We start from the raw sequence: 13,711 nt of genomic DNA, 5'->3' as shown, positions 1-13,711 counted from the left end.
CCCCTCTTCCCAGCTCATACTCTCTTGAAAAGAAAAGAAAAGAAAAGAAAAGAAAAGAAAAGAAAAGAAAAGAAAAGAGAAAAAAAAGGAAGAAAATGCATCAAAATTCAGATGGGTTAATGGACAGGATGGTAAGTGACAGACAAGTCATAGAGCAAGTTCAGTAAATGCTAGAACTGTACCGGTGTGGTGAGTGTACAAGTGTTCACTGTAAAATTCTTCCAACATTGCTGCAGGTTTCAACACTTCCCAGTAACATGTGGAAAAACATTCTTAAAAATTAAAAAACAGGGGCGCCTGGGTGGTTCAGTCGGTTAAGCGTCCGATTTTGGCTCAGGTCATGATCTCACAGGTCATGATCTCACAGTTCATGAGTTCGAGCCCCACATCAGGCTCTCTGCTGTCAGCATGGAGCCCACTTCAGATCCTCTGTTCCTTCTCTGCCCCTCCCCAGCTGTGCTTGCTCTCTCTCTCTCTCATAAATAAAATAAACATTAAAAAAATTAAAAACCAAGAAGTGGAGACTTTTAGATAAAGTGAGTTGACTTTTGGAAAAGCAGCAAAGGTAAGGAAGGCTCACATGGTCCTATTCCTTCCAGGTTATGTAGTTAAGGCCAGTAAAGATTTTATGACTGCTCAAAATAATATGCAAGAAAGATAACATCCTGGGTCTCAAATGATGAAAGCTGGAAAATCCATATGCTTATTCTACCATACTCTTGGCAGATAAAGCACAAACATGTGACCTAACATTTTGTATAGGATTTTTGACATCAATACAATATCCAAGGGTATAACCAGTGGACTCATCTCACTGAACAGGGTAAAAGCTAGTTTGGGTATTATAGAACCTTCAGAGTGAGAGAGAGCTATGTATAGTCATGTAGTAAAACCACATTAGGGGGCGCCTGGGTGGCTCAGTTGATTAAGTATCATCACTGCTGTCAGTGTGGAGCCCGCTTTGGATCCTCTGTCTCCCACCCCCCTCAAAAATAAATAAACCTAAAAAAAAAAAAAAAAAAAAAAAAAAGACCAGGGGCGCCTGGGTGGCTGGGTGAAGCACCCGGCTTCAGCTCAGGTCATGATCTTGCAGTACGTGGGTTCAAGCCCTGCATCAGGCTCTGTGCTGACAGCTCAGAGCTTGGAGCCTGCTTCGGAATCTGTGTCTCCCTCTCTCTCTCTCTGTTTCCTCTCTGCTTGTACTCTCTCTCTCAAAAATAAATAAATGTTAAAAAAATTAAAAAAACAAAGATCACATTAAACTGTATACTTTATGGTTTGTCACTTAACCCAAAAGTGTGTAAAATCCTGAATTCATTTCTTTTCATCAAAAGAAAGTTGAAATGTAATATAATGTTACAGGATAAATTGTTAGAACTAGCTTCTGATGATGAAGACTGAAGATTTTTTTTTTTTTAACGTTTATTTTTGAGAGACAGAGACAGAGTGCGAGCAGGAGAGGGGCAAAGAGAGAGGGAGACACAGAATCCGAAGCAGGCTCCAGGCTCTGAGCTGTCAGCACAGAGCCCCATGTGGGGCTCGAACTCACGAACTGTGAGATGACCTGAGCTGAAGTCAGAGACTTAACCACCTGAGCCACCCAGGCGCCCCACTGAAGGTGACTTTTTAAATAGAGCATCACCTGCTTTGTTATGAACAAAAGTTAAAATATCCCCAGCTTGCTCAAACTGCTATGTAATCTCTTCTTCCATTCCTATCAACATAACAATGGGAGACTAGTATCTGCTATGATGTTTTTAAAGCAAAACACAGAAACAATTTAGATACACATCATCCCTTGTGAGTGAAAGTGTCATCAATCCAATCTAGATTAATTAACCAGTAGGAAAATCACTGATTACATTATAAACTTTAAATATTGTTGTACACAACGTTCTGAGTGTGCACAAAGATATGTAATATGAGGAATCACTATTTAACTTCTAATTTTTGATTTACTTATGTTGGAAAAGTGACTAAAAAGTTCTAAGTCTAAAAGGGACTCTATATCACCTACATGTCTATTTTTAAAGAATAGTATATATTCTATAATACACTATAGTACACTATAATACATATAGTTTTTATTATTTAAATTTTTGTTTCTTTTGGTTATAGTTACTGAAATGTATGTTAAGTCTGTTAAACTCAATATGAAATATTTGGGCTCATATTTTGTATGTCCTTCCCACCCCCATATCATTCTCCTAGTAATCTGTTTTTATTGTTTTACAAGGGTATCAATCTGCGAGTTGCTGGGCATGGAGAATGTTGGTTCTTCAAGACAGTTTCAGAGGCACCGGTGTGAGTCTTGTTCTGCAGACAGAACCCAGCAGTAGCATCACACACAGGAAGCTCATGGAAAGTGATCTCGGCTGCCTTAGCCCACTCAGCTTGGGTTGTTTTTGCTCATTTAAAAAACCTTCAGCCTTTCCACCGATTCTCTACAAGCTATGTGACTGCTTTCTAACTTTCTTTTTAAACAGAGTCAGTTTCATGATCCGCCACGAAGAACTCCAACTTTTGTGGTGTACTTTTGCTTTGCTCATCTTTATGGCTCAGCCAGCACTTTCCCACATTAAAGAACCAGCTGCAACACCTTCACCTCTCCCTTCTCACCCTAAGCTGCAGGTTTTGCTTGTGTTGAAACGTGGCAAAATGCTCTTGGTATTTATTCTGTGTTTTATAACAAAAGTAACGTTAAAAGCAAGTCAGTTTTTTAGTCTGGTATCAGTCCAGCCGTATTTTAAGTTAAATAACAGTGAATATTGGGTACTTAAGTGCCAAGTACTACATACCAAGTGTTATGCCTCATTTAAATACTATAACAAAACTATATGCTGGGTATCAATAGCCCAATTTATAGATGAGGAAACTAAGGTTCGAGAGGTTAAATGATTTTATCAAGGTGATACAGTTAGTACCAAGCAGAGACAAAACTCAAATCCAAAAGTATACAATCACTAGAGAAGCTAAATATATTGGTATGTTTGGAAAAGAACACATCTGCAATCCAGGCACAGCTTACACTTTATCTGAGATGGACTTCCTGTGTTACCGTCTAGCTCTTACCTGTGAGCTTAGTGAAGGCATCCATGTCATCAATTGCCGTAGAAATGTGATACTTTTTTCCTTCAGCACCTACAATTTCTATGTAGGGGTCTGCTTTGAGGAAAGCATCTGTAATCCTAAAGATCATTTCATAAAAATGTATGCTTATGAGAAAATTTGAATATTTGCTTAATGCCATGCTTAAAGTTAAGGAAACCTTTCTACTTCAGAGAAGTAAAACCCTGAGACACGATGTTCTAAAGACAACTGTTTTTTTTTTTTAAACAAACAGATACAAAAAGACAACTGTTTTTTGATCATACATAAATACATACATAAGTGCATGGGGATTCATCAGCTACCATGTTTACTGTGATCCAAGCATTATGGTAGAGCTTTAGATACATTATCTTATTTAATCTTTCCAACAAGAAGATAGATGTAATCAGCCTCAATTTTACTGATGCAGAAATTAAGTAATTTTCATTTAATCAAGTTAGGAAGAAGCCATACCAGGGTTTGAAACTAGCTGAATTAAAAACAAATAAAAACTTCTTACCAAAGTAACAACCATACAAATAGATGAATGTGTTCTAACTAGTCTGCTCATGTCAATTTAAAACTATTTAGAGATATGGAATTAACTCACATTCTACTTCTGAGAATTCCTCATGGGTCTTTGAGTCACACAGAGATGTATGGCTATACTTCTATCTGTACTTGGCTGAACTTTTCCGCTATGGTTCTCACTGGGCCAGGGAGAAGAGGTCAAATTCCTGTTGGTCTTACTATCTGCTACTAATTTTGACAAATAATTGACAGGGTAAGGACGGGCGTTAATCTTAATTCTTGAAATTAACTTGTCATTAACTTCAGAATGTCAATTATTCACGTCCCATCTCTCACCTTGATGACTAGTATCCGGCACATAAGTAACTACCTGTGAGGAGGCCTAAGGCATGCTGACATTGCCTCTTCATGTCTCGCTGAAGCCAACTCTTCCACGCTTCATCTATCCCCTTTATCTATTCTCCTCCTCTTCCTCCAAATAAGTTTTTACTTTATGCTCGTTTTTGTTGTGTTTAAGGGAACCATTTTAGATTTATTCACTTAAAATTTACTTGAATTCCTAGAAATCTCAACTTGACCCAAGAATGATACTCTAGCAAAGCATCATGAAGAAATTTTATAGGGAAATAGCACTAGAATTTCTTACATTGTATCAATGATGTTGCCAACTTTGTGTTGATAAGCTCTGCGGTGCAAAGAGGTACGGGTATGGAACATGTCATACAGATTCCCAACCTCCTGCAGAAAAACATGAAATAAATATTAATGTAGGTTCAGGTTATGTTACCCTTGTTAGTAGATAAGTCCATAGGACAAGGAAAAGGGATGGTGACAGATGGACAAGAAGGCTATGCATAAGGACTACCTCATTAAAATTCCTGAGCCCACCCATTAAAAAATACAAGGTAGTTTGCAACTTTTGGTTTGCAACTTTTCTTCTTAGTATACCAAAATCTATTGTTTTAAGTCTGTGGCAGGTTCTATTTTAGGCATCTTCAATATATTTTTTAATCTCAACAAGTCTAGAAAATTAGGCATTATTCTTTATACATTCTTTATTCTCAAAAGAAAGACTTTCTGTAGTACAATACCATACTACTCTTTAGCTACATGACTCTCATCTAGCAGAGACCTAATGATTTAGTATTTTACCTATTATGAAACACTAACATATATCACTAACTATGGTTAAGGATGAGACTTGAGCCAAACTTTCTAGGCTGAAACTTCAGTTCCGCCTTTTATTAATTGTATGTCTTCTTTGCTTCAATTTGCTCACCTGTTAAGCGGGATAATAACAGTATCTATTTCATACTGTTGTGAGAGTTGAGTTAATCCACCCAAAGCACCTAAAAACAGTGCCTCGCACAATACTTAATAAATGTCTGTTGTAACTTTGTTATTATTTAACAATGCAGTAGCAGTGAAAAGAACTTTAAGACACTTACAAGTGCTAAGCATTAAGAGACTGATCATTTACCAAGTTCTGATTTTTCCGAATTATTGAATGATTACTTCTAGATTTCAAACTATGAACTACACCTTCTTTGTTGTTTCCTCTGATCTAGCTTACCTTATCTCTAGTACAAATACGCTTCCTATCATCTACTTCACAAACACGGGCAAATTTGATAAAGCGCTGGTAATCAAAATTATTTTGGATTCCAAGATGATGGCAGTCCCTAGAAAGATTCCAAAGCAGAGAGATGAAATTTGTCAACAAGAAAACTGTACCTTAAGTATCAACACTAAATGTATATAACAATTTTTTATTTTATTCATTTATTTAAATAAAATTTATATATATTTAAAGGATATGAGGATTTTAACCAATTTTTCTGAAGTGTTCAGTGCATACCTGGCAAAATAATCCCATTTGTCCACATCAATGCCATTTCTTTTATTGGCCACTATCTCATAAAGGAAGCTTTTCTCTTTAGGACGCCCTTTGTATGGCCACTGGAAGACAAGAAAACTCACCAAAAGTTTTAGGATATGAACGAAATCTATTTACAAGCAAAGCAACTGTGTTAATCTAAAAATTATAAACAGAGGGGCGCCTGGGTGGCTCAGTCGGTTGAGCATCCAACTTTGGCTCAGGTCATGATCTCACAGTTTGTGAGTTCGAGCCGTGCATCAGGCTCTGTGTTGACAGCTCAGAGCCTGGAGCCTGCTTCAAATTCTGTGTCTCCTTCTCCTTCTGCTCCTCCCGGCTCACACACTCTCTCTCTCTCAAAAATAAATAAACATAAAAAATTTAAAAATAAAATAAAATAAAAATTATAAACAGACACGTGCATGGGAATGTGAGATAAGTCAAAGAGTTCCACTCTTTCCTTCTTCCACCTAATTGCTAAACTAGTAGAAAAAGGAAAAGAAATGCTAAAGTATATGACATCCTGTTAATACCAAGCCTTGTGCCATTGAAAGGATTCTAACTCTATTACACGTCCCATAACCAACAAACTTTCTTCTTTTCTTGGTTTAAAAGTTTCTTTAAAATTTAAGATCTGGGGCCCCTGAGTGGCTCAGTCAGTTAAGCATCGACTTTGGCTCAGGTTATGATCTTGTGATTCGTGAGTCTGAGCCCCACATCGGGCTCTGTGATGACAGCTCAGAGCCTGGAGCCTGCTTCAGATTCTGTGTCTCCCTCTTTCTCTGCCCCTCCCCTGCTTGCACTCTGTCTCTCTCTCTCTCAAAAATAAACATTAAAAAAAAATTACAATACAAGATCTAATTATGAATTAGTAAGAATGCTCTTCACATGCTAATGCTTGAATTCATGCATGGAAATAGTATCTTTCAAAGTAGTTGCACATCTAGTCAAAATGATATGTATTGTTCAAAGAATTTTTGAAGCTCCTATATTTTGGAAATAGAATATTTGCTTCAAAATCCAGATTTTTTGGCAGGGGTTGGGGGGTGAGGGGATGGTGCACATGGGTGGCTCAGTTGGTTAAGCTTCCGACTTCAGCTCAGGTCATGATCTCACAGTTCGTGGGTTTCAGCCCCGTGTTGGGTTCTGTGCTGACAGCTCAAAGCCTGGAACCCACTTGGGATTCTGTGTCTCCCTTTCTCTCTGCCACAATGCAGGGCTTGAGCCCATGACCCTGAGATCAAGACCTGAGCTGAGATCAAGAGTTGGATGCTTAACCAACTGAGCCACCCGGGTGCATCTAGCTCTTTATCTTATAAGTAGATTGATATATATTCAAGGCAAAAATTTTTTAAAACCCAAAGGCAAACTATTTTTCAACTTTTAAATTAAAACAAACAAACAAAAACAAAAACAGATTTTCCTTTGAACTATTCAACTTTTTTTCTAGGTCTTCATATATCTAAGTATTTCAGATATGCTATTTTTTTTAATTGATTTATTTTATTTTTTTCTCTCTTCTTTTAAAATTTTCTTCTATGAGCCCTGCCCCCTCCCATCCCTCCTCCCTCCTTCCCACTCCTGCACAGCTCTCCCTAAAGCACTCAAATATGTTAACTCTTTTAAAAATGATCTTATTTTGGGGGGGGCACCTGGGTGGCTGACTGGTTGGGTGTCTGACTCTTGATTTTGGCTCATGTCATGATCTCACAGTCATGAAATCAAGCCCTGTGTTGAGCTCTGCACTAGGCATGGAGCCTACTTAAGATTCTCTCTCTCCCTCTGTTCCTCCCCTGCTCGTGTACAAGCTCTCTCTCTCTTAAAGAAAAATTAAATTAAGTTAAATTAAATTAAATTAAATTAAATTAAATTAAATTAAATTTGGGGCGCCTAGATGGTTCAGTCAGTTAAGCATCTGACTTCGGCTCAGGTCATGATCTCGCAGTCTGTGAGTTCGAGCCCCATGCCAGGCTCTGTGTTGACAGTTCAGAGCCTGGAGCCTGCTTCAGATTCTGTGTCTCCCTCTCTCTCTGCCCATCCCACGTGGATTCTCTGTCTCTCAAAAATGAACAAGCATTTGAAAAAATTTTTTTAATTAAATTAAATTAAAAAATATATTTTATTTTTAAATAATCTTTATGCCCAACATGGGGCTTGAACTCACAACCCCGAGATTACCACTCATGTACTCTACCGACTGAGCCAGCCAGATGCCCCAAACATGTTAATTTTAATGGAGAAACAGGACATGCCCTTTTACATTTTTCAAACAATGTTACTTCAGGCTTCTATATAGAATACTACATATATATTCATCAAAAAACATTTACATATGTATTTTAATTTGGGAGGTAATTTCTAAAGAACTGTTAAGAGATGAAAAAAATAGATAAGCCTTTTTACTTTTTTTGCACTAAACAGTAGAAATACATAATGTATTTTATCATTTAGTCCCTCTAAAATAGCCAAGTATCTCTCTTCAAATAGCTCTGAAGGAAAAAAAAAAAAAAAAAAAACTCTGAAGGAAACTAGAAAAGACTAGATGGAAAACACAGTCAATTCAAATTAAGTTGTAAACAAACTTACCAAAGAATCTTTGATTGGTGATTCAAGTGGTCCTGTAATTTGTTCCTTGATAAAGCAAATATCTTCTTCAGGGATGAGACCGTAATGTTCCATGACAGCTTTGAGTCCATTAGAATTAACTAGGTGCTCAAACATCTTCACTGAGCCCTGTTCATGCTAGGAAAAGTCAGCACAATATGATCTGTTATAGACTCTCGTCCATCAGGGACCCCAAATAATTCAAATTATTCTTGATTCCAGGTAATTCAGAGATAAGGTTCCAATGCATGTTAATTATCTAGTTCCCAACTACCATCTTACAGATATTTTAAAAAACCTGTTAAATTTGTCTGTAAACAAATAAACCTTTTACATATCATGTTCATTATCTCATAAATATATTTAATGAGATATACAATTTATAGTGCAGAAATATTGTATAGTACAGTACAAAAGAATATTACCCAGTCATACAGATGGGATCCTGCTTTAATGAATATCACTATAAAATTCAGTTCTATTGTTTCATCAGGCTTGGAACATTTGAAGTTACAAATTCTGTTAGCACTTCCATCTGGTGGTGAGAAGGAGTAACTGCAAACTTGCCACTTAAGAACAAAAGTGTTAGAGTTCTAAAGTCAAGATCTAGGGGGGGGGAATCTCAAATTGGCCTCTTTTTACTCATCTGTCTGCTCACTCATTCATAATTGTAAACATCAAATGATCCCCTGAAGATACTGGCACCATCACAGGTCTTACTAAAACCCGACTCAATATGAAAACAAAACCCTGAATGGTCCTGTAACTATTTTTTTTAAGTGAATCAAGATACATATTAATTACAACAAGGAAAAACATAGTTCAGGTTTATAGTGAAGAAATCTGGTAAACATTGCCTTAAGTGATCAAAGTTAATGTCACCAGCATTGTGTTAAACAGAGTTTCCGTGCCTCTGATGCTAAAGAAGATATAATGTGGCATTCTGCCAAAATACATAGTCTGACACTATGTATCAGAAAACTGCAAACTAAAGGACATATCAGAAACAACTCACCTGTACTCTTCAAAAAAATAACAAGATCATGAAAGATAAAGACTGAAGAATTGTTCCAGATCAAAGGAGACTAAAAAGAAATAGCAACTAAGTATGATTTATGTACGGATTGGGGAGGAATAAAGTTTTCTTTCTCCTTTTCTGCATGGACAATTGATGAAATTTGACAGAAACTATAAACTAAATAATAGTATAGCATCAGTATTAATTTCTTGATTTTGATACCTGTACTGAGGTTATGTAAGAGAATGTTCTTGTTTTTAGGAAATACCCACTGAAGTATTTAGGAATATAGGGGTATGTCTACAACTCACTTTCAAATGGTTCAGAAAAAATTTTACTTTTTTTAAAGGTTTTTATTTTTAAGTAATCTCCACACTCAACATGGATCTCAAACTTATAACCCAGAGACCAAGAGTCTCACACTCCACTAACTGAACCAGCCAGGCACCCCGAAAAAAAATGTTATTTATACAGAAAAATTTAAGTCCCACAAAGATAACATGGACAATTACAATGAAAATTATAAGCAACTTAGGAGTAAATATAACAAAAGATATAGAAGACCTTTATGGAGAAGATTATAAAATTTATAATAAAGGGCAAATGGCCAAAGATACTCAATAAAAGAAAAGAGATGAAAAGTTATTATAAAGTAATAATAATTAAAGTGTGAAATAGAAGAGAATCCAGAAAGATTCATCATATATGGAAAGTTAATAAATGTTGGGGGTGTGTTATAGATCAGTAAGGAAAGGATGAACTGTTCAGTAAACAATCATCCATGTTTTAAAAAAAGACATTAGATTTCTACTATGCACATGCACAAAAATAAATCCACATGAGTTAAGGACTTATATGTGAAAGGCCAAATATCTATTATTTTTAAAAATCTAGGTATGTATGTATGTACGTTTGTTTGTATGTATTATTTGAGAGAGAGAGCGGGGAGAGGGGCAGCGGGGGGAAAGGGAGGGAGGGGGAGGGAGGGAGGGTGGGAGGGAGGGGGAGGGAGGGAGAGAGAGAGAGAGAGAGAGACTCAAACGTGGGGCTCAATCCCATAACGATGCTCAACCAAGCCAACCAGGTGCCCCAAAAGGTCAAACATATAAATAAAAGACATGGAAATGGCTGAGTAGATCCTATTTAGATCAGCCTTGCTGAAGAAAACAACTGTTAAGTCTGGACAACTTCCTAAAAGTACTGGAGAGCGACCAAAGTAGGCAGATGTCAGCAGGAAGTTAATACTTGGAAAAAAAGAGCACGGGGCAATATTCCAATTCTTTTATGGCCTTTAGTATGAGGCTCCCAGGAAGCAAAACTATAGAGAAACTATCGATCTCAGTTCATTAAAGAACCAGAATACTTCATCAACATTTAAAATTTGTTTCTCAAAAAGTACCATTAAAAAAAAAAAATGAATTGGAGGGGTGCCTGGGTGGCTCAGTCAGTTAAGTGTCTGACTTCGGCTCAGGTCATGATCTCCCAGTCCATGAGTTCGAACCCCGTGTCGGGCTCTGTGCTGACAGCTCAGAGCCTGGAGCCTGCTTCAGATTCTGTGTCTCCCTCTCTCTCTGCTCCTCCCCCACTCATGCACTCACTCTCTCTCTCTCTCTCTCTCTCTCAAAAATAAATAAATATTAAAAATTTTTTTTTAATGAATTGGAGGGGTGCCTGGCAGGCTCAGTCAGAAGAGCATGTGACTCTTGACCTTGGGTCGTGAGTACGAGCCCCACATTGGCTGTAGAGATTACTTAAATGAATGAATGAATTTGCAAGTAAGAGACTGAAGAAGAAATATTCACAATACATATATCTGACCATTATATATATAGTTACTATATATACTATTACATAGTTATATAAGTAATTAATCAAATCAACAATCAAAAAGCAAACAACAACATTTTTTAAATGGGTTAAGTGTTGAAAGAACTCTTCACAAAAGAAGATACATCAGTAACAAAGTACAGGGGGGCACCTGGGTGGCTCAGCCTGTTAAGCCTCAGACTCTTGATTTCCACTCAGGTCATGATCTCACAGTTTGTGAGTTCGAGCCCCATATCCAGCTCTGTGCTGACAGTGCAGAACCTGTCTGGGGCCCTCTCTCTCTGCCCCTTCCCTACACTTACTTCCTCTCTCTCTCAAAAATAAACTTAAAACACACACACACACACACACACACACACACACACACACAAAACAAAAAAACAAAGCACAGGAAATGGTATTCAGCATATATCAGAGAATGCCAAAAAAAAAGAAAACAAAACAACAAAAACCCAAAATCCCACAAAATACCACTTCACACTCATTAGAAAGGCTAATCTAAAAAATGAAATGATGAAGCTACAGAACAACAGGAAATCTCCCACAGTGCTTACAGAGGGCAAAATGGTACAACAACAGGGGAAAGGTCTGGCAGTTTCTTTTTTTTTTTTTTCTAATTTTTAAGTTTATTTACTTATTTTGAGAGAGAGAGAGAGTGAGAGAGAATGCGCGCAGGTGCGTGTGCACACAAGTTGGGGAGGGGCAGAGTGTGGAAGAGAGAACATCCCAAGCAAGCTCTGTGCTGTTAGCGCGGAGCTCAATGCAGGGCTCTATGCCACGAACTGGGAGATCATGACCTGAGCCTAAATCAAGAGTCGGACACTGATGCTCAACCGACTGAGTCACCTAGATGCCCTTGGCAGTTTCTTATAAAGTAAACATGCACCTACTCCATGATCTAGCAATTCTACTCAGGTATTTTACCTAAAAGAAATGAAAACATTTTCCATAAAAATGTTTTGCAACCTTATTTGTAATAGCCAAAAAGTGAAAACAACCCAAATTATATTGAAGGGGAAAGTACAAACAAATCACAATTTACTCACACAAGGGGATACTACTCAGCAATAAGCAGGGATCAACAGTAATGCATGCAACATGATAGAATCTCACAATCATCATGTATGAATAAAAGCAAAACACTAAAGAGTATATATGATATGATTCTACTTACATGAAATCTAAGAATAGGCAAAACTAATCTATATTTAAAAAAATCAGAAGGTGATGAGGGAGAAGCAGCCATCGACTGAGAAGGGGCATAAGGGGATTTTCCAAGAAGATGAAGACATCTTGTATCCTGACTTGGGTAGTGATTACATGGATATATCTATTTGTAAAAATTCACTGAACCATGGTGCCTGGCTGGCTCAGTCAGTAGAGCATGTGACTCTCGATCTCAGGGTCATTAGTTTGGACCCAATGTTAGGTATAGAGATTACTTGAGATAAATAAACAAACAAACTTAAAAAAAAAATTAAGATTGGTACCAACTTACTATATGTGAATTATTCCTTTATTTTTTAAAATTAAAAAAAATTTTAATGTTTATTTATTTTTGAGAGAGAGAGTGAGCAAGCTAGTGGGGGAGGGGCATATAGAGAGAGGGAACAGAGGATCCGAAGCAGGCCCCACACTGACAGCAGAGAGCCCGATGCAGGGCTTGAACTCATGGACCGTGAGCCTAAATCAAGAGTCAGATGCTTAACCAACTGAGCCACCCAGCTGCCCCTTGAATTATTCCTTTAAAAGAAAAAGAAAAAAAATAGGGGTGCCTGACTGTCTCATTTGGGAGAGCATATGACTCTTGATCTCAAGGTCATGAGTTTGAGTCCCATGTTAGGTGTAGAGATTACTTTAAAAAAACATAAGAAAGAAAGAAAGAAAGAAAGGAAGGAAGGAAGGAAGGAAGGAGAAAGAAAGAAAGAAAGAGAAAGAAAGAAAGAAAGAAAGAAAGAAAGAAAGAAAGAAAGAAAGAAAGAAAGAAAAGAAAGAAAAGAGAAAGAAAAAGAGAAAAGAAAGAAAGGGAAACAGGGAGGAAGGAAGAGGGGAAGGAAGAGAAAGAGAGGAGGGAGGGAAGGAGGGAGGGAAGAAGGCAGGAAGGGAGGGAGGAAGGCAGGAGGAAAGGAAGGGAAAGGAAGGGAAAGAAAAGGAAAGAAGGAAAGAAGGAAGGAAGGAAGGAAGGAAGGAAGGAAGGAAGGAAGGAAAGAAGGAAGGAAGGAAGAAAGGAAGGAAATAGAGGTTGACATGGAAGGAGGATTCAGTAGAGGAATCTTTACTCCAGATTCCAGAAGTACTGTGTGGAAGCCAGCCTAACTTCAGTTTCCAAAACCTGATTCAAAAAATATGGGTCAGCCACCTCCAAATCCCTAATAATAAAGTGGTTCATTTAATATAAACAATGAAACTTGGCTGGTATCAGTTACTTCATGATAAAAATGGAGTTAGCTATTATTTTACTTTTCAATAATATGATAGAATAGTAAAAGCATTAAATTAGCATCTAGAAAACCTGGTTTTCTACTGCTGGCTCCACCCTTTAACAGCTTTGTGATTTTTTTGTGTATCAGTTCAATACACCTCTGTGAGCTTCAAGTTCCTTTACACTTATAAAAATGGAGATGATGATTCTTCCTTTATAGACTACTGTGAGATCAAATGAAACATTATGTATTTGTATATGATTGCACCCTGAAAACTGTAATGGGGAAGTATACTATAACACAGCAATGGTTGCTTAAATAGTCTTTACTTTATTGACTATT

At 37.3% G+C, this 13,711-nt stretch overlaps 1 protein-coding gene across 3 annotated transcripts in view; it reads right to left on the bottom strand.

Annotated features, from left to right (window-relative positions):
* The window catches only part of SAMHD1 (SAM and HD domain containing deoxynucleoside triphosphate triphosphohydrolase 1), a 45,926-nt gene that overhangs the window by 11,474 nt on the left and 20,741 nt on the right, over positions 1-13,711 (bottom strand). For all 3 annotated transcript variants that reach the window (XM_015077135.3, XM_053199991.1, XM_053199992.1), the window contains 5 exons: positions 8,084-8,239; positions 5,480-5,580; positions 5,195-5,303; positions 4,268-4,359; positions 3,073-3,188 (listed from right to left, as the gene is read on the bottom strand). In XM_015077135.3, coding sequence (XP_014932621.3) covers positions 3,073-3,188; positions 4,268-4,359; positions 5,195-5,303; positions 5,480-5,580; positions 8,084-8,239 — 574 coding nt within the window. The remainder of the gene's footprint in view (positions 1-3,072; positions 3,189-4,267; positions 4,360-5,194; positions 5,304-5,479; positions 5,581-8,083; positions 8,240-13,711) is intronic.

Source organism: Acinonyx jubatus, chromosome A3, assembly GCF_027475565.1.
Source record: "Acinonyx jubatus isolate Ajub_Pintada_27869175 chromosome A3, VMU_Ajub_asm_v1.0, whole genome shotgun sequence".
NCBI lineage: Eukaryota > Metazoa > Chordata > Mammalia > Carnivora > Felidae > Acinonyx > Acinonyx jubatus.
The sequence above is the reverse complement of the archived record's forward strand: the minus strand, read 5'-3'. Positions and strand labels throughout refer to the sequence as shown.